We start from the raw sequence: 25416 nt of genomic DNA, 5'->3' as shown, positions 1-25416 counted from the left end.
GAGTTTTGCCCTATTTTACGACATTTCTTACGACAGTTGTTAAGTGAATCACTGCAGTTTTTAAGTTAGTAACCTGACTGTTAAAAGAATCTGGCTTCCCCATTGACTTTGCTTGTCAGAAGATTGCAAAAGTTTATTATGTGACCCTGGGACACAGCAACCATCATAAATATAAACCAGTTGCCAAGTGTCTGAATTTTGATCATATGATCATCGTAATGTGGCAAAGGTAAGAGTGAAAAACTATCTTTAGTCACTTTTTTCAGTGCTGTTGTAACTTTGAACAGTCACTAAATGAACTTGCAAATTGAGGACTACCAGTATATTTATTTAAGAAAAATTATATGCCGTTTCATTTAGATTTTTCCTACCTGAATATAGCAAGTGTTGTAATTATTTTTTTATCTCATTTATAAATATATTTACTCATGCCCATTACGAATCATGGAACTTCAAGCAAGTAATCCTTTCTTTTTCAATGCTGTTGTCTTAATACATTTGGAAAATTCAGCCTATTTCAACCAAATAATATACCAAAATTTGGTTTTTTATTTTTGTTTTTCTTCCATTTACAACTGAGTTTTAATCTTTGTATACAAGGTTACCAGGAAGTATACTTATACATTGGTTGGGGGGAGGTGTGTGTGTGTGTGTGTGTGTATAATAGAATGGGAAATCAAAATGTGGTAAATATTTACTTATTATATAACTGCTAAAAAATAAACCTAGTTTTCATTTTTTTCAGCAACTAAGGGTCCCAATAATTCAACCCTGTATCCATGAAAATTAATACAAGGCAGGCTTTCTCTGTAGGGAGAGAATTTATTTACTTTACAAATGTTATATAATTTAAACACAACACACATGTATGCATATACATTCTTAATGATTATCTCCCACTGTAGTCTAAGAATCATCTAAATTCCTACAAATATGTACAATAAGTGTTTTAGTGTTGTCATTAATCTGTGCAGCATTAAACTTAGGTGCTGTAATATCAAACAGTGAGGAAACGAAACGGACCCATCCAAAAGTAAGAATAGTGTAACAATCTGCTGTGTGCTTGAGCCTTCCTTTGGTTGTGATTAAACAAACCGTTATGATGTTTAAACTGAGATGAAATAATTTCCAACTACTGCAATTATAAATAACTATAAGAAACTAAGCTTGTTGTCTAATATTTAGATTGAAAGCAAATTCCTCCTGAATTCAGTGGCTCCTGATGACAAATGATTGAACTATAGTATTATCTATGTCCCTTCCCCTGTTATTTGTCATGTCCACTTTAGCAACAGGAGATTCAACTAATAATGATTAAAGCAAGCACGTATGAGCCTTTTTTTCCTTTTCAAACAATCTGTATTTTGTATAGGATAACATAAAAATTGGCTCAAGGTTACGATGATGATGATGATGATAATTTATTAAATTTGTATGGGTAGTCCTCAACTTACAACCATAATTGAGCCTGGCAATTATGTCCATAAATTGTGATGGTTGTAAAGTAAGTCATGACATGAAAGCCAATGTTTCCTACAGGGCATATTTTCTCAGGAACTGAAAGCAAAAAACTGATTTCTGGAAAAAAATTGTTGCGGATTGCAGTCATACAACCATGCAAATGCAGACTGGTTGGTGAGTCTCCAAAATGCGATCATGTAAATACGGGCTGGGTGGGAGGAAGGACACACCATAACTTTGGAACTAGAAGTAGCTTTTGCAGATTCGTAATAAGTTCAAACAGTTGTTAAGTGACTGGTTGTAAGTTGAAGATTACCTGTATGCCACAATAAATAAAAGAAAAAAGATGGCAGACACGATGAAGGGGGGGCTCTCCCTCGCCAAAGGTCTGGGTGAAGGCTCTGAACAATAGCAGAGGGGAGCGGCGGGGGGCAATCTGGATCTTAGGGGACCTCATTCCAAAGGGCAGGGCTGCTGCAGAGAAAGTGCACTTTTTGAGAGTCCTAATCGAAGAAAACCAGAGTGGCGTCTTAACTGGTCAGGCAGAGCTTGTGGGAGACAGGCATATGAAAAACATAATTCTCTTAGTTTTGCTTTCCAATTTCCCAAGGTCATGGCTGAGTAAACAAATTCAAGGGTGAAGAATGGAGTGCTGCCTCACATTTATTACATGTTAACCTCAATTATTTTGTGGTTTCTAAATTATTTCTCAGCTGAATTGTTTACATAAAGTAGTCTGAAGCCATACCAAAAGCTTTGTCTGATACAGAAGTGCGTTTATTTATTTATGATATATTCCTAACTTATGGGGATATATGTATTCATTCTGGTTTATTTCTATCATGGCTACGTGTGTGTATATGTAGTGAAATGTGTATCTAGTGGTGTGTGTGTGTGTATGTGTATATGTATGTATGTGTATGTATATATATATACTGCTCAAAAAAATAAAGGGAACACTTAAACAACACAATGTACTGTATTTAATAGTAGGATGTCTTATCTTGTGTTCCCTTTATTTTTTTGAGGGTCCAAACTCACTTAACAACTGTCTCACTTAGCAACATAAATTTTGGACTCAATTGTTGTAAGTCAAGGACTAGCTGTAGATAGGTAGGTAAATAGGTAGATAAATGATAGACAGATGGATGGGTGGATGGGCTGCAGAACCTCACAGTATACTTAATGGCCTGAAGATATCTGCGATGTTAATCAAGTGAATCTCCTCAGAAAGTAATATGGTTGGTTTCATGCGGTATACACACACACACACACACACAAATATGTATATGTATACAAATACACATATATACATTGTGTATTTGTATACATATACGCGTGTGTGCGCGCGCGCGTGCTGTATGAAGCCAACCGTATCTACTTTCTGAGGAGATTCACTTGATTAACCTCGCAGGTATCTTCAGGCCATTAAGTATCCTGTGAGGTTCCGCAGCCCAAAATGACCATCCGTTTTGTTTGCTAAACTACTCGGGGCTTTTGAGCTCGTCATCTCGAAACGGAAGTCTCCCCAAATCAAGCGAGCTTCAACTCCCCGCCAAGAGCTCTCGGAAGGTAGCTCGGAGTTTACGTCGAGGTCCGAGACGGCGTGCGAAGGGCTCCCTTTGCTTTTTTTATTATTATTATTTTAACCTTCGGGAGGTTGAGCTGCTTCGTACCACCCGCAAGGAAGGCAAAGCCGGCGAGATCCGGCGAGCCTCCCCAAAGCGAGTGGCTCTTCCTCCCGGGTGGCGCTTCTCCCTCCTCCTCCTCCTCCCCCCTCCCGCCAGACTTCTAAGCCGGGCAGGGAGGCTGGTCCCGCCCCCGGTGAGGCGAGGCAGCAGCGGAGGCGGAGGGCGGCTGGTTGGCAGGCGAAGCGTCTATTCCCTCATTCCGTGAAGCAAGAGGCGGCGGGGAAGGGAGCTTTTCCCGAACGAGTCCCCCCGCGGCCCTGACGGCGTTTCCGGCCGTGTGAGTGTCCCGCGGGTGATGCGCGTCCGGGTTGGGCCGAGGGAGGGGCGGCTGGCGGGCTTCTCCTACCCTGGGGGAGGCGAGGGGAGGGGTGCCCGCTTCTTCTTCTTCTTCTTCTTCCTCCGCGCGCCGCCTTCGTCGGGAGCCGGCCGGTTCGTGGACGCCCGCGTCTGGGGTCGGGAGGTCTGCAGCCCGGCCGGGGACGCGGGGAAGGCTCCTCGGGGTAGGAATGGCAGGACGCGCGGGGATCGGCCTGGGCGGACGAGCCGGGCTACGTGGTACTACTCACAACACACACACACACACACAAAATACACACACAAGGATTTCTACGTAGTGCTAGGCTGGACGCGGCGAAGATGCTGCGCCCCGAGGGCGGGTTGTAGAGCCTGTGGTTGGAAACTGGGTTGCCCGGGCTTCTCCACGCCCGCGCTCCCTTTTGCTCCGTCCCAGCAGCAGATTTTTAAGAGCCTTGGTGGAGCAGTGGGCTAATGCCTCCTTAAGTAACGCCAGCTGCCTGCAATTAGTGCAGGTTCGAGTCCCACCAGGCTCAAGGTTGACTCAGCCTTCCATCCTTCCGAGGGAGGTAAAATGAGGACCCAGATTGTTGGGGGCAATTAAGCTGACTTTGTAATAATGCCGCTTGGGGTGTGTGTGAAAGCCCTAATAAGCGGGCATATACATAGAATGAAGGCTAAAAGGGCGGGATATAAATGGAATTTAAATAAATAAATAAAACAAATAAAAATTTCTCCCAGGCTTGGTCCCCTAACAGAGGAGTTCCTCTGCCTTGCCGATCCCTGGGCGCCTATTTGGAGAATCGTTGCATTTAATAGAGACCGCTGGCATTCGTTGATGCCTTTCTTCTTAGACTTACATCCTGTCCTTTTCCACCGGGGGATGCCCTGAGGGAACTCCCATTTCTTTTCCCCCCATATAGAAAGAAGAAACCCTGGGCTGAGGAGACTGGTTCAAAGTCACGCGCCCAGATTCTGGGGCTGGGCTTGTTTATCACTGTGTTATTATTTCATCCGTCTACTTTTTGTGATCTAATTTCTCGTTTGTTATGCCGATATTCCTGTGCTATGTTTTTAATTAGGCTTGAGTTTTGGTTTTCTGCATTGCTGACATTTTTGGGAGAGCGAGCTTAATTGGGGAGGGGGGGAAATTATTTAGTTAGATGTGTATGTTTACAATTTTTATGGTAAAGGATCTGAACCTTTCCCTGTTTTGTGGCTTTCAAATGTGATGGGATTTGGGGGTGTTGTGGGGACTGTTAGTTCAAGACATCTTGACAGGCTGGAAAAGGTTGCCATATGATGAGATGCATGTATCTCTTTGATGTGATATTGTTTTTATCTAACGTTCAAAGGTATGATTTACTGCATCTTGTGTAAGGGTTTATTTGAAGATTTAGAGGCAATCTGAAATGTACAAAATATATCTTCTGTGATTGCAAGTGGTGAAATTATTTCTTTCTATAGTTCTGTACCACAAACGTTATGTAATAAGTATTGCTACAATAAAGGTATTTCTTGGAGGAGGAGGCTGTTATGGTGTAGCCATTTATATTGTACTCCATATATTCTACTATAGTTACCAACATAGAATTGGCCCAGTGTTTCTCAGGTACTAATTCAGTGCAAATAAAACATATAAGACACTTTGGAAATCTGCTGAAACCTGAAAAATATATTCTGCTTGGTGCACTCCATATCTCAGTAGGACTGCATTTCTCAGATGGAACTGGGAGTCCTCCAGGATTCCTAGCTCTTGTTGGAAGGGCAAAAGGTAGGTATGCTAAGAGATTTTTGCACCTTTTCCTAGTCGTGATCATTCTTGCCTTAGTCTCCTCTCACTTGGATTACAGTAATATGCTGACATGGAGCAGTCTTTAATTTAATATATTGGATTTAGTTGCCACCTGATTCTAGAATAACTCTAGTTTAGGCAGTTCAGAATATAACAGAGAAAACAAAATGCAATATAAAACCAACAAAAAGTAGAATAAGACAAAAGTAGGAATAAGGCAAATCCATCAACAATACACATATTTATCTTTATGTTGATTTCTGTCTGTCTGTTTATCTATCAAACTCAAAAGGGGCTCCATCCATCCTAGCCCAATGCTTGGGAAAACAGCTTTTTAAGACCTTTCAGCAGGGGTCTTCAAACTTGGCCCTTTTATGACTTGTGGACTTCAGCTTCCAGAATTCCTCAACCAGGCATGGTGGCTGAGGAATTCTGGGAGTTGAAATCCACAAGTCATAAAAAAAGCCAAGTCTGAAGTCCCCTGCCTTTCAGAATTGTATCAGAATGGGATACATTGGGACTGGTGGGGTGGGGGGGAAGCTTCATTCAGAGAGTAGGAATAACTCTCTTTAAGGAATAACTCTTTAATTGAAGATATCTGAAATATATCAACCCTGCCGATTCATATCACCTCCTAGTGTCAGGCATAAAGATCAGATCTACACAGATCTAAGATGGCGGCGCCTGGAATGGCTGCAGCTGCATTGGCTCTTGAAGGCGAATAGTTTTGGGAGGGATATTAAGGGCGAATAGTTTTGGGAGGGATATTAAGGCCTAGTATAGGCCACGTGATCAGGAAGATTTTAATGTGTTTGAGCAACATGGTGGAACTAAGGTAACATACGACATACGACCAACCATCTTTGCTGGCCTGGCGAGTTTCTAGTTGTTTTGGAACTGTTGGTGAGACTATTAAAAGTCGTTGGCACTGTTTGAATTTGTTCTACCAGCAGCAAGATCTGACTGCTGGCCCAGTGATGGATTGTATTGCAAATCAGGGCTGTTTCCAGAGGAGGCAGAGGAGGAGAGGACCTGGAGCTTATGGAGCAAAGGAACTGGATGAGGCTGTCGGCAGGCCCAGAGGAAGAGAGAGAGGCTTTTGGAGGAGTTGGTGGCGGTGGCAGCATGCTCCAGGGGTGAAAAGAAGCAAGGCCTCTTAAAGGAAAAGGTGGAAGAGTCAGGATCAGAAAAAGGAAAGAAGGCGAGGTTGTCAGAATACAAGCTAACTTGAGGGCTAATCCACATGGAGCCCCATTTCCATCTGTCCTGTTTGCCATCGTTCACTCCCTAGAGACTAAAATGGACAATGTGAAATTTGAGCGGGCCACGAACAAGGAGTATATATTGGAGGTGGTGACCCTTTGAGAGCTGTATGCAACGAAATTTCATTTTGATGTATGCCGATTGGTGTACATTCAAAGTGACAATAAAGTTATCATCATCATGAAGGTTCAATTAAACTGATTTATTGCTACTCATGCCTATGCACAGTGATCTTCTCATCTAATGGTCTGCACCTGCTTGGAATCAGACTAGGGTCAATGGCATTCAAAGGGGGATTAGATTTAGTCTCCTGTGGGCTACACTGAGATTTAGGCTGGTTTCCTCTTTTAACTTCACGGCCAGGTTCTCCCACTCCTCTCTTCAACCAGTCAGACACCATAGGTTATAGACTATCGCTAAATAAACAGGCCTTATATAATGTAAGGCTTTTATAGGCCATACCTAGCACTGTGAAGCACCTGAAAGCAAACTGGTAACCAGTGAAGCTTGCAGAGCAAAGATGTCACATGGGCATACTGAAACATGCTCATCATTCCCCATTGCCCATTGCTCTGTTTCAGAAAGGCATTAAAGCTTGATTTCGAGGCATGGTATTTCATGGTTTTGCTTTAATGATTGATTAAGATGGCTGAAATTGCTTGTTAGGTATTTTCCCATAGCATTGTTTCATGTTCTATTTTTGCATTCTGTTTTCACTGAATTTTCAGTGTAAGTCAACTTTAGTCTTTCCAATTTGACAGCCCATATATGTGAAATGAATGAATGAATATATGGCGCCTATTTTTTAGTGACTACCATGTTACTTACTTGCCATTTCTTTTGTATTATACAGGTATGATGATGGTCATTGCAACCCAAATAGCCATGAAGTTATCAAGCATGATTGCATATGACCATGCTGCTTAGCAATGGCAGTCCTCAGTTACTGTTATTAAGTGAGGAGTGCATAGGTTGTAAAGGGAGGGGCTCATGTAATTGCAACTTCTGAATTCCTGCCAGTTTCCACACTGAGTTCATTTGTGGGAGGCCAGCAGGAAGGTTACAAATCACAAATCGCATGATTGCGAGATGCTACTATGGTCAGAACGTGAAGGATGGTTGTAACTATCTCTAGTTCAGTGCTGTAGCTGAATGAATGGTCATTAAACAAGGACTGTCCATATACCAATATTTCAAATTTTTGGTATAAATGGAAACTCTCTATGCAGAAGGGGTTAATAACATTTTGGTTGGATTCACCTACTCAGTAAATATAAAGGGGAAATTTAGAGGAAGAGCAAGATTTACTAAGGTAAACCCTTGATTCTGCTTCCTTAATGAGTAGGAGGGAGAAACAGTATGAAAGAATCTTCCAGAACAGAAAAAAATGGGTCATATGAGAAGGAGCTATTTTCCAGTTGCTGCAATGATACAGAAGCGCCAACTTGATATATGGGATTAAAGGTGAAGAATGCTGCAAAAGGCAGGGAAGGAAAAAGACTGCAAATCATAGTGGATGGAATGAGGATAAATCCGTAGAGAGAAGAAGGCTAATGTGGACAGGCATCTGGAGTAATCCTAGATGTATTTTAAGAAAAAAAAACCCACTAGTATAGAACTTTGGGAGTGCCTGGAAAATTTTTAAACTTTGGCAGGCACCATGCACATTTGTAAAATGTAAGCATGAAATGCAAAATGATTATCAAAATTATACAAGTAGTCTTTGACTTACAGCCATTTGTTTAGTGACTGTCTGAGATTATAACGGCAGTGAAAAAAGTTACTTGTGACTGGTTTTCACACTTCTGACCCTTGCAGTTTGCCCATGTTTACTGATCAGAATTAGAGCACTTGGCAACTGGCATGTATTGATGACAGTTGGAGTGCCCTGGGCTCACATGATTTGTAACTTCCTAATTGGCTTCTGACAAAGGTAATGGGAGAGCCAGATTCACTTAACAACTGCATGATTCACTTAATAACTATGGCCAAAAAGTCATAAAATGAGATGAAACTCACTTAACTGCCTTAGCAACAGAAATTTTGGACTCAGTTGTGGTCGTAAGTCCAGGATTACCTATAACTAACAGTCGGTTTAAAAGATGGTGTCTTGCTGAATCCATTAAAATTTTATTTTGCTTCAGCCCTTTAACCATTTTTTCCCTGCAGTACTGTTATATTATAGAAGAAAACACATTTGTAGATTGATAAATCTACCTATCCTTAAAGTAGAGAACACAGCATTTATGCAATAATGCTTGTTGTAAGACTGTCCCAAAGTATCTAGCAGGCTTCTTATCTTGCAATTTAATTTGTTGTTGGTACCATTTATATTGGAATTGGTGGGGAGGTCATTTTGATGCAATACGCTGACAATAGTGAGTTATCGTGCCCTTATACCTGTTAAAATTGGTCCTAGTTACTTCAGCATATCAGTACCACAAATACAGTATATGCTTATCCTCATTGGCAATAGTCAGTTTCAGGTACTCAGTATAGATCTCCTTTTCCCCAATTCAGGAAAATATACAGTTTTTACTGTATGGCATCCTTGGCGCTCTCTAAGCTTGGTTGTTTTCTTGCAGACATTTCATTACCAAATTAGGGAACAACATCAGTGCTCTTTGACTCATTTCATGTCTGTAACATATCTGCAAATGCCTGCTTCATTATCCCACCATTGTATCCCCTGCCATACTTAGAAACGATAAATCTTGCCCCTAAATGTGTGTGTGTGTGTGTGTGTACACGCACACACGCACACACATTTATTTAATAAGGCATTCTGTCTAATTTAGCAGGACTAGTTCTGCAACTTTATTTTAAAAGAACACTTTAAAGCTAGGGTGGTTTATGAAATGCTTGCTGTAAACATCTTAGTAATATAAAAATAAATTAATTTCTAGTAAGATGGCAACACGTATTTGTGAGCATCATCTAATAATTTTAAATTAGTATTAGTTTTGATTGTCTATGATTTATCTAAGTTTGTCTATGATTTGTCTAAGTTATTGCATAATATATGCTAGTAGTAAAGAATTGAGACAAATTTACATACTACATTAACACTGTTGTGCAATACATTCTATATAAGATTCTGGGGGGGAAAGTCCCACTAAAGTTGAAGTGTGGATCCATGCACATAGGAATGTGTTGTAATGTGATACAAAGTGTGGTATGCAAAGGTGATATGTATATGTGAATGTTGGTAGCAGGTTCTTTGGATTTTCTTAATTGAGACACATGGCAAAATTGTACATAATTATTACAGTTATATTGGTTAACATGAACTAACGTGGTAGTAGTTATATCAGGCATAAGATTAATAGAACAGACAAGAGTAGACAGCGAAGCATTAGCATGCAATATAATGCATGTTTATTCAATAGTAACACCCATTGGTTTCAATTGAGCTTATTATAAAATACGTATGTATACACAACTGTTTCTTTGGATTGCTCCTTTCATTCTCCTAATTGTGGCATGAACATGATCTGGTAACTGTTTTTATATGAGATATCCTCATGACTTACTCCCCATCCACCACAAAGATAATTTAATTGATTTAGATGTTTCAGTTTAACACTGAAGCTCCGCAGATGTATTATAAACCCATGAGAAAACTAGAAGTCAAAATAAAATGTGTATTTTTATTTTTGTAATCAAAGAAACTATTATTACCTTCTTCCCTTTTTTTCAGGTAGAGAACTCAGAGATCTGTATTAAATTGAGAAGCAAATTACAACTTTCTGACTGGGCAAAATGCTGGAAGAAGATTTGGAGGTGGCCATCAAGGTGGTTGTGGTTGGAAATGGAGCTGTTGGGAAATCTAGTATGATCCAGAGATACTGCAAAGGAATTTTTACAAAAGACTATAAAAAAACAATTGGAGTTGATTTCTTGGAAAGAGAAATGCAGTACGTATCCAACAGATGGGAATATTATTATTTACTCATTTTTAGAACTGAATTCAGTATATTTATAAGTGCTGGGGTAATGCTTTTCAGAAAAAGCCTTTTGCATAAATGTGAACATAAAGCATCTAACTATTCTGTAGTCTGCCTGCAGAAGTTTCAGAATTACTAATTTGAATAATAAATGCAACATTGCTATAGTATGTTAGAAGGAAAAAGCTATTTTACCAGTAGTGGCAAGATGGAGTAGCAATATTGTAAATGTGACAAAGAGTTATAAACATTTATTAAACTGAATGACAGTGATTTGTATAGAACATGAATCCAATATAAATAAATGGAATTTCAAAAAAAATGACCAATTTATTTCAGTCCACAGAGTAGTTTTACTTTCTCTCAAAGCAGAGGGAAAGAAAAGGACACGGTGTAGTTAAATACAGTTAAATGTTTCAATTTTGGAGTTTGGCTCTCAAGCAATTTGCCTCCAAACCCACTCCTACTAGTATATTTAGCTGGAGTCCTCCTAATTCTTTGCCAGTTGTTTCTCAATTTTGTGCCATATCCTTCAGAAACAATACATCTGTAGCTACAAGAATTGGAAAAATGAGGTACTCTGATATGCATGAGTCTATATTAGTGGATATTTAAGTCTGCTTGAAAAACAATGGGATTACTGAAAGCCATTTTGCTAAGTATTTTTTTAGATTACAAGTTCCTTGTTTTTAATATGCTTATTGATAAGAATATATTATATTTTTAGAGTCAATGATGAAGATGTCCGGTTAATGCTATGGGATACAGCAGGTCAAGAAGAATTTGATGCAATTACTAAAGCTTATTATAGAGGTAAGAGAAAAAAACCCACCTGTTAATGTAAAGATGTCTGGCTTGTGATAAATTTTAATTCTAGTCGCAAGCTTTTTAAATAGTAATAATCGTCTCAGGCCTCAGAAATTTCATTTCTAGTCCTTCAACCAGGGACCTGGATGACTCTCCCACCAGCAAGAGGCTCTAAGGGACACTTCTTCCATCCACTAAATCCAACATCTCAAGACTCTTCTAGTAATAAATAGACAAAACACCTTTCTTAAGTTCAGAGCCAAAGACTGGCCACAGCTGTGTTTTGCCATCTGCATGAAAGAGTAACCATATATATATCTATACACAGACAAGATAACTTTACATGACAGTAACTATTCAATTCAGTGGGAATGAGATCGCTCAGCTTCCTTATGTCTCAAACTGCCTGATTCACAAGTAACATTTTTCACACTTTGACACTTTACTAGCCTTTTTTGTTTTAAATCTCTGCCTCTTTTTTATTTCTTCAGGTTGCTTCCCACTTCCTTTTCTTTGTCCTAAACATTTTTTCCAGGTTTCCTCTCTATAGGTTAGACCTTATTTACATTAAGCTAAGTCCTAAGTCTGCATGTTTGTGCTTGCACTTACAACTCCTTATATACTTTTCTCAACCGAGATTCTTTTTTTCCTGAGCTCTATTGAGACCTCTTCACCCCATCATCCTCTTACTTCTGCTCTGCCTCTGCTAATCACAACTCCTGGCACCTAGATTCCTAGTCCTCATTTCCATATTTTCCACAGCAAGTTTGTACCAGATTCCAGTAGCTTTAACTTATTTACCCAGCTTTCCTGCAACCCTCCTTGAGTTACACATACAAATCTTTCACTTTGCTTGCAATTTCTAGTGGCAGTCTAACATATGATAGCTACCAAAACCATACTCTTATATAACTTTATTTATTCATTTATATAACTAAATGTAACTTTGTTTATTCATTTATCAAATTTAGAAACTGCCCATCTCTGATTCTGTTGATTCATAGACAGTAGTGGTTCCATTTTAGGGAAATTGAAATTTAGGTTCTTTGTTACCTGTTGAAGATAGATTTAGGATACAATCTTACGTCCACTTATCTGAGAGATAACGGAACTTACTTCTGAATGGTTATATGTAGGATTGCACTAGTAAATTATTACTAATTATTCCCTAATATAGATTACTCTCAATTTTTCAAACCATTATTTTGATGAAAAGCAGTTTAATGTTTTCTCTGAAATGCAGGATGAGTATGAAATGCTAATTAATCCAAAGACTCAAAAATGTAACTGGATAGTCTTTACATGTAGAGGAGCATTTCTTACCACCGGCCATGTATCCTGGGGTTACTGGGAATCAGCAATGTCTGGAATGCCACGGGTGGCCTATCCTTGTTTAATCCATGACCTAGATACCTTTTTATAGACATTAAACATTTCAGTTACTGTTATAATGTCTTTCTCTCAAATTTAAATCAACTCTTATGCTTTTAAAATAGAATTCGTTAATCAAATTAAGCTTTGTTTTACAAATTCAGCTTGAATGTTATTTTAATAATTGCCCTTCCAACTAAATTAGAGATCAGGAATATATTAGCATATCCTTGCAAGTGTGATTTTACAGAAGAGATTATAACTCTGCAAAGAGTCTGAACTAAGGGGTAGGAAATGGGGCTATGTTAAGTACACAGGTTCCTTACTGATTGCAGTACAAGAGAAGGTGCTCTGAAATACAGGTAGAAACGCTTCCAAGTATCAGGTTACCTTTCATTTCATTGGGCAGCTGGATCAGACTTAATGGATGACCAACTCATACAATACTAAGCACTAAGGTTTATTGTTCATCTTCCAAGTATTTGTCTCCTAGAAGGGGTTCCTTACGTGGAAGTGGTAGTATGAACAAATTAAGTCTTGAGTTTTATAAGGGGAGTGGCCTTTATTTATTTATTAATTTGTCTATTTGCAAAACTGATTTTTAAAATGTTCTTTTTATTGCTTAGGCCAAGCAGGGGCAACCTGTTAGAGGCTGGAGGCTCCATTTAAAACAGAAAAATTGGCCATAATGATTGGGAAAGTAATAGAAACAAAGTTGGGTCACGTGACATGTTTTCTATACTTTTGCCCCCGTTTTGTGGGGGACACCAGGAGCTTTGTTTCCTTTTCCATTTCTTTTTTACATAGTTATTTTACAAAATAACTGAGTTATTTTGTTATGGCTAGTTTACATTTGTGAATTTACTGCCTCAGGAACTATACTACCAGGCTTCCATAGTTGTGGCCACAGAGAACTTAGGGGTCTGCGCAAAAAAAAAGTGTGTGTGTGGGGGGTGCAGCGTCAACCTTATGTAAATGTATCTAAAATGATATAATAATCTTCCAACCCCCTTAAGCTATATAATAAACTGCCCCACATTCTCTTTTAATCTTTGGCATACAAGGGACTTAGCAAATATGCCTTTTTAGAGGCTGCCCCTGTGCTTTGGAAAGATGTCCCCCCGTTCCCCAAGATACGACAGACCCCAACTCAGCTGCCTTTTAGAAAGATACAACTTTTTCTCCCAAGGCATCACCCAGGCACTCAGCTCCAGTTGGGGGGAGTCCCCTCTTGGTTAATGTTTTTTCTGTTAGGTTATAATATTTTGTATTTTATATTTTGTAAATTAAGTTTTATTTTTATGTTCTTTTGATTTTTTTTCCAGTTGTATACTGATTGCTGGACACTTTTTGGTACATACGGCTTTATCCGTCCCATAACTAATACATTTATCCAACATATTTGTCCGGTTGTTTATTATTTATTCATTTTATTTGAAACTTTCACTGAGCATTCAATTTCGTTCTCTTATAATTATTTTAGGAGCCCAAGCTTGTGTGCTGGTGTTTTCAACTGTTGATAGGGAATCTTTTGAAGCAATTCCTACCTGGAGACAAAAAGTTGTATCTGAAGTCGGAGACATTCCCACAGTTCTTGTTCAGAATAAGATTGACCTCCTTGATGATTCTTGTATAAAGAAGTAGGTGCTTTCATTAAATTCTAACAAACAAATCTTTTAAGCATACTTGGGAAATTTGAAAAGACATTCACCTTGGCACTTGTATGAGCAAACTACATACTAGATAACAGGCGTGCTGCAAATAATGTTTTAAGAAAAGCCTGGATACAGATAAAATGTCATATTCGTAAGAGACATATGGAGTTAGTGCCTTGCAGAAGAAGACTGTGAAGAAGCCCTTGATTCTGATTCCTGATATATCTAAATGAACACTTCGCTTTATTTTAATTCCTATGTACAGTAGAACCTGAGAATAAGAGAGAGAACTCAGTTTCCCATAGAAAGATTTTTTCCATAGGATCAAAAGAGGGACAGCTGATAGGCAAAGAAAGAAGAGGCTTTAAAAAAAAAGCTTCTGGGAAGGGAATCGTTTTTGGGTGGCAGAAAACTGGAGGAGGTACACAGGCTGGTGGGCTATGATGTAGACAGGGTTTGAATTATTGAAGACTGATTGTTTTTCTAAAGAGTAGTGTTGGCTGATGTATCTCTGATGGACTGGGGAAAAATGTGCTGTGGATGAATTGCTGATTCAGGAAGGGCCTGCCTATATAAGATTTGTGAGTGAGAGGGTCTGAGGACCCAGCAAGGAACTGGGGACCATTGTGGAACAAGACTACCCAGGGCAGAGCCCAGAGAGAAAGAGAAGAAAGCCCCATTCTACCAGACAAAAAGTACTGCAGCCGACCTGAGGGAGAGAAGGCCAGCCATATTTTTGACCCTTTTGTCAACTCTCAAATAGAGGTAATTAGAATTTTTAAAGTTAGAGAGATGTACAGTGGTGAGATTCAGCCGCTTCGCACCACTTCGGCAGAACCGGTAGCTAATTTTTTGTTCCCCAGGCCCAGAATGGACTTCTGGAAGCGGCATCCACACAGAGAACCGGTTGTTCACATATTTGAATCCCACCACTGGACGTGTACATACACGTTAAGCCATTATTACAGAATACCTATATATATATATATATATATATATATATATATATATATATATATATATATATATATATATATATATATATATATATATATGCAGGTAGACCATTCTTAATCTGTATGCTCCCCACCTTTCCAAGACATTGAAAAAGTCAAGTGACCTTAAGTTAACAGCCAAACAAAACAGGTGATCTACTTGTAAATATAATTCTTGCCAAGAAAGCTGCAAGAACCAAAAGTAAACACTATGGGAGGTCTTAATAAAAGAATACAAAGAAAAGACATCGAAAGACATCTTGCATCAAATCACATGAACTCACAAAAGCCCTTCCTGCACTTTTCTGTATCTGTTTTTCACAATACAAACAAAACTCATTGACATTTCTTGAGTATGGGTCTGGCACTCTCAGGAAATAGTTTGGCTTGAATGTTGCAAAAATCAGAGAGATTTTGTTTCAAATGCAGTATTTTAAGAGCAGTGCCAGAGGAGGATGTTGTACGGCTTAATGTAAGATATATGACTTTATTGTAAGAACTAATTTTTCTTAAGTCCTTGTGTTTTCTCACAAGTGCAGAGTCCATTTTTTATCAACACTCATTCGTTGGTGCAGCCAAGGATTGATATATTTTTGAATATCAATGGATGCTTACCTTTTATATAGTTCGTATTTATTCATTTACCACATACTTTCACTGCCCAATGAGCATAGGCCTCTTGATAGGTTCACCAACTTAAAATTATGGAAAACTAATATTTACACCAAATATTGTAATTTCCTGTCATTTTTCCCTCTATAATTTTCGGCAGGCAATATTTTAAATTAATGTTAATATTTTCTCTCATCTGTTTACTAAGAGATTCTTTTCTTTAACTGCCTTTTTAAGTCTACTTCAATGAAGATTATCAACTCAGTTCAGTTTACATTAATGCATTCTATTTTACTATAAAATAATTGGTGTCTAAAACAAGGCTTTCCCTTCCAATAAACAGTGAAGAAGCAGAGGCGCTTGCAAAAAAACTAAAATTAAGATTTTATCGGACATCTGTAAAGGAAGACTTAAATGTAACAGAAGGTAAGATAGACTTTTTATGTTTTGGTTTGGTTAGGTTTTTTTTCAAGCACTAGCATAATTCTAGGTTCTCATTGAAGCAACAAACCTCTTTCTGTACTTGCCTCTAAAATCACATTTTCTAAGTTCAGAGAACCTCTTTTAAATGGACAAACTTTGAGACAGTTTAGTCTTTGTTGATAGTCTGAAGTGCTGCAATCTTGAGATATTATTATTTCTTTTAATTGCAGATCAGCCAGATACTTAGACTGTATATGATTTTTTTTATTCACCTGTTGTTTACTTCCGAAGGACTCAGGATAGGCTTCATCTGCCTCATCCTCATTATTATTACCCCCACTTATTTATATATGTATGTATTTATGTATGTCAGCTCAAAGCTGTGAACATACCTAATACTCCTATCTCCTATTTTTCCCACAACTATCCTGTGAGATGGGTTGGGCTAAGAGAGTGACTGGCTCAAAATTTGGTTAAAAAAAATTACTAGTTCTATGACAACTAGATTTTATCTGGTACTCTCTATATTCTCTGTGCAACTGCATATGGAGGGTAGGATTTGTGTTATAATCCAATTCAGGATTTATATGTTCCTTGGCTATATATTCTGTGCAAGTACAAAACTTTTGTGTGTTTGTATGCCTTCAGTTCAGTCTAGACTTCTGGCAAGTGCCTGGATGAGTCCCTCCAGTTTTCTTGGGAGCATTTTTGGAAGTGATTTGCCATTGCCTTCTTCAAAGAGCTGAGCGAAGGTGACTGGCCCAAAGTCAGCAGCTGGCTTTGGCCTGAGGCGAGACTAGAACTCACAGTCGCTGGTTTCTAGCCTGGTGCTTTTACTGTTACACCAAACTTGCTCATAGCCATAAAACAAAATGAAAAAAAATGTTATTTGAAAATAGAAAATATTCTACTTTCCATTAAAGAATGCCCTTCTGGAGGTGAGTTGTCAGTTCCAAACGCTGTCTCAAACCATCTCCAAATCATGTAATTTGCCTCCAAAAACTACCCAGTTGCTCCCGGAATGGTATGTTCAAAGAAGGAACAAAACGTCCTGGAATCACCAACTTTTGTGCTTCCATAGATAAAACTCTTTAAGATCGAATTACAGATGAACAACTTGTTTTTGACAAGCTGAACTTAAACTCCAAAGTTTAAGAAAAAGCTAGAAAAATCTTAATTCCTAGGCAGCTATTTTCAATTTTTCTCAACTGGTTAAGACTGGCAGGGGCTGAGAGTGACTGCTCCAAAATATTTGGAGAACTGACGTTTGCAACCTGAAAATAAGATTATTACAACGAATGAAACAATTTTCTCTTCAAAATCCAGGGTTTGCCACTGTATAATTAATATTCCATAACCAATATAATTACTAACAGAAAAATGCAGTATTCATCAGACTTTTCTGTCTTGAATTTAACAGGTTGTGTGCATTTAACAAGCTGTGTATGTGTTTGATTGTTTATTCATTACTAGCCTATATAAGAAAGACTGCTGTTGCCACTTTTAACATGTTAAGTAACTCTGAGTTTATAAGGAAACTGTAGGCTTTACTAATAAAAAATGCATATTTTTCCGAAGGCCTTGATATTTTGTTATGCTACAGTCTTTAGGTATTTGGCTGAGAAGTACCTTCAAAAACTTAAGCAACGAATAATGGAAGATCCAGAAGTTGTACATACAAGTAGTAACAGAATTGGTATGTAAACAGTTGCGTGCTGCAAGCAGACATTATTGTGTCATTTCACTTTTGTAAAACTAGTCTTTGGCCACAGTATCAATGCCATCTAATAATTAATAAATTAAAGCTAGCCATTTTCAGTTCATTCTAGTTCACTTTCCAGTGAACTATCAGAATCTTAGTAATTTCCACTAATGGCAAAAACACTGATGAAGAGGTTAAAAGCAGCTTTGCTATTTCTTTGAAAGGTACCTGATAAAAATAGTGTTACGAACCGTCTCTTCTACAGATATATTGCGTATGTAGTCTCACCATAAAGCAGGGGTCTTCAAACTTGGCCCTTTTATGACTTGTGGACTTCAACTCCCAGAATTCCTCAGCCAGCCATGCTGGCTGAGGAATTCTGGGAGTTGAAGTCCACAAGTCATAAAAGGGCCAAGCTTGAAGACCCCTGCCATAAAGCATTTCTTACTTTGATTTTTAAAATATAAAACTGAGGCTTACTGAGGCTTCCAGCTCTGCTTTAATTGTACAGTTACAGATCTGACACGGTTAAAAGATTGCCAGTTGCCATGCATACAATTCCCTTTTGTGCTTTGATTTTATATAGGTGTTTTCAATACGGCAGGTGGAAGTCATTCTGGCCAGAATTCCAACTTGCTTAACGGAAGTGATGTCATCAACCTTAGGCCAAACAAACAAAGGACCAAGAAGAGCCGAAGCCCTTTCAGCAGCTGCAGCATACTCTAGAATTGCAAATCATGGTCTGACCGAGTTGTTTAACTGAAGTCCTTAAGGAACAGAACCGGCTGCAGAGGTGTTTTACCAGTGCTTTAGCAGAGTTGCACACAACGGACCTACACGGATAGGGAATACTGCTGTTAAAATGAATGATTTGCAATGGCAAATAGCGAGATCCTAAGAGGGTCAGAAATAATACCATTGACCATGCATTCATTTGACATTCAGTAAGACAACTTTCTAGTTGAAAGGAATGATGAATTAATTATATACAGTAGGTTTCATTTTAAACAAAATTTGAGCTGAAATACCTTAAAATATCTCATTCATAAAATAGTTTTTCTACTTGTTAGATCCTGTGGCTCAGAGGCAGAGCCTTAATAATGAAGCAAAAATTAACAGTTTTTTTAAACAGTCCAGTATATATTTTGGCAAGATTGGTGGTGCAATATTTGTATGACTTAGGAAATTTAACTGCAGTGCGTATCTACAGAAACATCGTCAAAGGTTCAGGTAGCTAAACACGAATTAGGTCTAAGTCGAAGGGTCTGGTAACAAAACCAAGTTGTTTGACAAATTCAGACTTTTTTTTCCTAATGGTACTGGCACATTTCAGTTTTCTCTACACTGTGGGCCTTAACTTTTTTTGTGCCAAAAAGTAATGTTTATGCTGCTATATTTCTATATTTTTTGTCAATTATTGTCAGACACACACAGTATGTTCTAAATTATAACAAGACTAGTAAATGAAAAACGAAATGGTGTAACCAAGCAGAATATAGCAAGTTCCTTTAAAAAAAAATCCTCTGTTAATTTACATCCTTTATACATTCTTACGAAAAATATGAAGGGGTTTATTATCAAAAGATTAAAGTGCATCTTATATGTAATGTGCATTCCTATTAAGGAAGTAAGACCCTTTTCTTTTTCTGGTATTAAACGATGTGCCTGTTTTTTATGACATTGTGTGAATGTAAAGTTACTGTCTTAATGTCTGCTTACCTAATACTGAACAGATGAATGGGACTTGCTCTGAGTAAACAGCCACTTTTCCACTGATGCTAATGTACCTCCATATAATATATTTAGGTTCGGGGTGTTAAAAAAATGAAATCTTACTTTACAATATTATTCATAAACCTTTCACCTGACGAAGTATGCCTCTACAATATTGTTTTCTGTTTACAAACTATTCCTACAGTATTTCTGTAACAAACCTCTGCCAGCAGCCAATTACTGTTTCTAAGAAATGTTGAAATATCAATAGTTCAGGAGCATAGTTATACTCAAGACCAGAGCTGGAACTCTGCCAGCCTGATTACAGCATTCTTTTTCTATATGAATATTATTTTACATTTTATGCCTGTAAACACTAAAACATTATACTTAAAGAGATTTTTCTTGTCCAAAAGTTTGTATCTTATATTTGGAACAGGGTTCTTACATCCTGTTAATTTAATTATAATCTAAAAAATAATGACATTTTTTCCAATGATGACTTGGCCTCTGTTTCGTACTGAACAGTGTACCATTCCTCAAGCTTAAGTAACTATTCTCATTGTTGGCAATGAGGCGGGATATGAACAATAACCCTTTTTATCCCTTCTTTTAAACAAGTCTAGCTAGTCACTAGGTGACTATATACGGGTCCAGATTATATTTGTGTTGGTTTATGGGATAAGTACACAGACATATTCAAAGTTGTTCATTGTCTGGTAAAAAAAACATCTTGGTTTCATTAACTAGGTTCTGCATGCATGCTATTTTTATATGGAAATTTCTACATTAAATGATAGCCGTATATGTTTATATTTGTGGATCTGATTTTACTTTTTTGGTTATTAATAATAGCAAAATCAAGGTTTATAATATACGATTGCCGTTTTGACTATGCCCAAGTATATATGCAGCCTCAAACCATGGGTGAATAAGTATATACGGTATGTAGCCTCAAACCGTGGCTGAAGATGAAATGTAGACCTCACCCATTCATATTCTAGTGATCCATCTTAAATAGACTTTGCCTTTCGCATGACAATTCACCGTGGCAACTCACCACAGCCAACTTGCCCATGGGACAACTTGCCACAGCCAACTTGTCACAGGATAACTCGCTGCAGGACAAGAGTTACTCTATCAAAGAAAAGTTGGAATAGAATCATTAAAGAAAGGATGCAAAAGGAGGGACAGAATGAAATGCAAATGACAAAAATTAAATAATTTATTTTAAATAATTAAATTGAATTGTTAACTTGTCCCACGGAGAGTTGGCTGTGGCAAATTGTCCTATTCTGCTCCCAGAAAAGCAACAGCAAACCCTAAATTTTTCTTCTTCAGAATATAGCTTGACATTAAGGGGTGGGGTCGGATGAACTCAAATACAGTTAGTCTTTGACTTATGACCACAGTTGAGCCCAAAATGTACGTGGCTAAACTAGACAGTTTTGCCCCATTTTACGACCTTTCTTGCCACAGTTAACTGAATCACTGGTTATGGTTAAGTGAATCTGGCTTCCCCAATGATTTGCTTGTCAGAAGGTTGCAAAAGGTGCTCACATGAGCCCAGGACACTGCAACCATCATAAATATGAGCCAGTTGCCAAGTGTCCAAACTTTGATCATGTGACCTTGGGGGTGCTGCAACGGTCATTTTTTTTCAGTGCCGTTGTAACTTTGGTCACTAAATAAATGGCTGTAAATCAAGGACTACCTGTAGAGGTTGGGATGAGACTCACTGAATGGTTGGGATACACTGGGCAACAACCTCTGGCTTATGGGATGGAAGGCTCTCCATTACATACTGACAGGAACATGAGTAAATTACCATGTATCTTGTTAAAGTAATATTTGCTAATATCAATCTGTGGTATTTCATGATGTTCACTAAAACCCATTTAGACTTTAAAATGCTTTTATAGTTAAGGGATTTATATAGATTCATACAGGTATCAAAACATTCTAATTTATCAGATCACAATTGTGTGAGTGCCAAAAATGATTCTAAAAATCTGAAGTGATGCAGAAAAGTTGTTAAAATTATTCAAAGCTTTAGAACTTGATCTGGTACCTAGCAGGCAGCATCCATGTTTTGGTACCTTTTAATCCTTTTGGAGATGTATAATGAAAACATTGAGAGCCATTTTTTTGTAGCACTTAAAGTCTCAAGCTAGAAACTGGGAGACCATGAATTCTAATCCTACCTTGGGCACAAAGCCAGCTAGGTTTCTTTTGGGCCAACCATTTTTTCTCAGTCCTAGAAAGAGGCAATGGCAAACCACATCTGAAGAACTTTGCAGAGAAAACTGCAGGAATTTATAGAAGCAGTCTCTGAGAACTGGACACAACTGAACAGAAGAAGAAAAAATGAAGACCTTTATCAAATCACTCTCTGAGGCAAGTGTTAATTTGCTAGGCACCCTATCATCAAAGGAGCGAATAAACTTCCAATTGTTACTTCTTATGATACTGGAAATCCAGAATCATTTAACCATCCCATATCCCAATTAATAGCTAAATTTATGTTTTAGATACTCAAATATTGCTTAACTGTGATAGTTTTTGAAAAATTAATTTAGGAAAAATATCCTTTTTTATATAGTTAAGCCTTATGACCAGTTGCTCAAAATATTTCACGAATTAGCCAGATACTTTAAAATAAGTACATTATAGCAAATTTACAAACTCCAGTTAAATAGAGAAATTTGATAAATTGATTAAAAAAATGCTCAGTGTGTTTGCCGTGTTCCTTCAAAGAGCCATTAAAGCTTTCAATTCCTATATCTTGGTCAGTGCAGAATCCAAATGAAGTAACTATTATTGGCTCCATTATTGAACTTTACTGGTAAAGCAGAGTTAAGTTCTTACCACTGATCACAAGTTGATCCTAACGCTGGTTTTGCCTTTTCCTCTTAAGTTTAAAGCATTATTCTAAACCTTGTATTGTCAGACAGCCTTTTAAGGGACTTTGAAAAATGTTGTCCCACATTAATCTTTCCTCTGTGATTTTTAATTTCCTCATTCTCTCTTCATAGGGTGCTTTTTATATATCTTTGTCTCAAATTTTCTTACGAGTTAACTTAGAGATCATCACACAATTCACTTGAAGCATAACTGTTTATTATAGCACCTGAGGCAGCAGAAGCAAATCTAAAATTAGGTAAGGATATGACCCTTCTCCATAGAGTTATAGGTAAATCCTTATTTAGCAACAGCCGGTACCAGAATTTGATTGTTAAACAAAGTGGCTATGCTTATCTTCAGCTTTCTTTTGATTTACAGACCTGCAGATATTGTAAATGTGAGGATTAGTGGTAAAATTACTTTTCATCAGAATTGTACCAGTCTAAATGATGACTAAAAGGTAAAGGTAAAGGTTCCTCTGCACATGCGTGCTAGTCGTTTCCAACTCTAGGGGCCGGTGCTCATTTCCGTTTCAAAGCCGAAGAGCCAGCACTTGTCTGAGGACGTCTCCGTGGTCATGTGGCCGGCATGACTAGACGCCAAAGGCGCACGGAACGCTGTTACCTTCCCACCGTAGTGGTCCCTATTTTTCTACTTGCATTTTTACGTGCTTTCGAACTGCTAGGTTGGCAGAAGCTGGGACGAGTAACGCACTCAGTCTGTTACACGGTACTCGGGATTCGACCCGCAAAACTGCTGACCTTCTGATCGACAAGCTCAGCGTCCTAACCCACTGAGCTACCGCATCCCTTAAATGATGACTACCTCTATATATAGAGATAGGATGCATATCTCACTGGATACCAGTGCAAGGTAATTGACAGAATATGATTGGATTTAACAGCCTACCATATTTAGCGAGATTAGTGGTGGAGTGGACTCTTTAACTCTTTATTGAAAAGGCAAAAGTACACTATTTTTCAAACACAGCTGTCTTTGAAAAATACATTTATGAGGCTTATCTCATCCTGGCTTGCTTCCCAGACCCTATGCTCCCTTCCCAGCTCTATCAATATTCCTTGGCCTTCTAAATGGGTTATGGCTCAGGTGACATTATTGTTTTTTAAATCCCAGGGAAGGAGAGGAGGGAATATTTGTTTCACATGCCCTAATACCACTCTGTTTCCGGTCCTCTAATTAGAAACTCATAACAAAATTACCAACTTATCTCTTGGAATGTATATTATTACTAAATACAAATTACAAACCAAAATATCCCAGTACATTATTTTACAAAATCTCTAATTGTATTTTGAAATCTTTCAATTTATATTTGAAATCTTTGGAACTACAGGTAGTCCTCGACTTACAACGGTTTGCTTGGTGATCATTCAAAGTTACAACGGCACTGAAAGCAGAGAATTACCATTTTCACACTTGCAACCATTTTTCACACAGCACCCCCATGGTCATCTGATTTACATTTGGAGGCTTGACAACTGACTCGCATTTATGACAGTTGCAGTGTCCCTGGGGTCATGCGATCACCTTTTGCAACCTTCTGACAAGCAAAATCAATAGTGAAACCAGATTCACTTAACAACCATGTTACTAATTTAACAACTGCAGTGATTCCCTTAACAAATGTGGCAAGAAAAGTAAAAAAATGGGGCAAAACTCACCTAACAAATTTGCCATTTAGCAATATAAATTTTGGGTTCAATTGTGATCATAAGTTGAGAACTACCTGTATTATTAGATTTATCATGCAACAGCACAATTGGGTCTGTAAATCCAAAGCAATGCACAGTGCTAGCTAATAGTTCAACATGTACAGTATCTAAGATTTGTGAGGACAATTCTGCTGTGACTGAACATTTTCCTATACTAGGGTAGGCAACCTTGTCTCTTTTATGACTTGTGGACTTAAACTCCTACTGGCTCAGGAATTCTGGGAGTTGAAGTCCACGAATCATAAAAGAGCCAAGGTTGCCTACCCCTATCCTATGCCATGCTTTTCTAGCAACATCCTACTGCTCTTTTTCTTCTATATATAGATTATGGCACTTGTGGAATGAAATTATATATTCCATGCTTTAAGTGTCAGGTAACATCCTTCACAGATGTAAAATATGAGCAACTTTCACCTACTGCTCCTCTGCAACTTTTTCAAGGAGGTTGGAGTACTGTGAGAAGATGAAAGAGGAAATGTAATAGGTATAGACATTTCTATGAAATGTTTAATACACTGTTTTTGAGCAAATAAAGTAATAGGAGAGCACTTTAAATGTAGCTAAGGCATTCTCATAGTGAACAGGATTTAGAGATCTATGCATAAGTAAATGGCATATTCAAAAGATACTAAAATTTAATGCATGGAGCATGGTTTATTTTATTTATGAATATTCAGCAATAAGGAAGTACATATAATTTTTTTGTTTGCGTTTACTATAGCATTTTTTCCACCTTGCCACCTCTCTTAAATAGATTTATTTACTAAAGAGGAATACAGTCCAATTGAATTGTCTATGATAGATTAATCTTTCAAGAACAAAATAGATATTACTAAATTATCTCTAGGAATTAACAGGATACTATTGCCTAAAATCAATACAGTATAAAAGGAACAAATGGGATACCATTTATGAAAATGGGGAGTACCAAAACAACAGTCTAGCACCGTTTTGCGGTGTGAAGCCTTGCCTTCCCCCTCCGAAGCAAAGCAGCAGCGGCGTCAACGGCAGCTATGGCCGGGTCTCCCGCTGATCAGCTGGCTCCAGAAT

At 38.0% G+C, this 25416-nt stretch overlaps 1 protein-coding gene across 5 annotated transcripts; it reads left to right on the top strand.

Moving 5' to 3' along the window:
• Window positions 1-3057: 3057 nt before the first annotated feature.
• On the top strand, window positions 3058-20526 carry RAB23 (RAB23, member RAS oncogene family). 5 transcript variants are annotated; one of them, XM_083357585.1, is made up of 8 exons: window positions 3465-3652; window positions 5152-5224; window positions 10209-10421; window positions 11179-11264; window positions 14113-14269; window positions 16235-16317; window positions 17918-18010; window positions 18603-20526. In XM_083357585.1, the coding sequence occupies exons 3-8, from the start codon at window positions 10267-10269 to the stop codon at window positions 18740-18742; spliced, it is 714 nt and encodes a 237-aa protein (XP_083213711.1). In that variant the 5' UTR covers window positions 3465-3652; window positions 5152-5224; window positions 10209-10266; the 3' UTR covers window positions 18743-20526. The 5 variants fall into 5 exon arrangements, with proteins under 5 accessions (XP_083213709.1, XP_083213711.1, XP_083213712.1 ...); XM_083357587.1 differs by having other exon boundaries at window positions 3622-3652; window positions 5155-5224; XM_083357583.1 differs by lacking the exons at window positions 3465-3652; window positions 5152-5224 and adding an exon at window positions 3058-3429 and having other exon boundaries at window positions 10205-10421.
• The last annotated feature ends 4890 nt before the right edge of the window (window positions 20527-25416 follow it).

This window comes from Vipera ursinii (genome assembly GCF_947247035.1).
Source record: "Vipera ursinii genome assembly, chromosome: 1".
NCBI lineage: Eukaryota > Metazoa > Chordata > Lepidosauria > Squamata > Viperidae > Vipera > Vipera ursinii.
This window is presented reverse-complemented; position numbering and strand designations above follow the sequence as displayed.

Coding starts and splice junctions, on each gene's coding strand:
- RAB23 (XM_083357583.1), top strand. CDS start 10,267: ATGCTGGAAGAAGATTTGGAGGTGGCCATCAAGGTGGTTGTGGTTGGA. Junction 14,270..16,234: donor GATGATTCTTGTATAAAGAA/GTAGGTGCTTTC, acceptor TCCAATAAACAG/TGAAGAAGCAGAGGCGCTTG. Junction 18,011..18,602: donor TACAAGTAGTAACAGAATTG/GTATGTAAACAG, acceptor GATTTTATATAG/GTGTTTTCAATACGGCAGGT.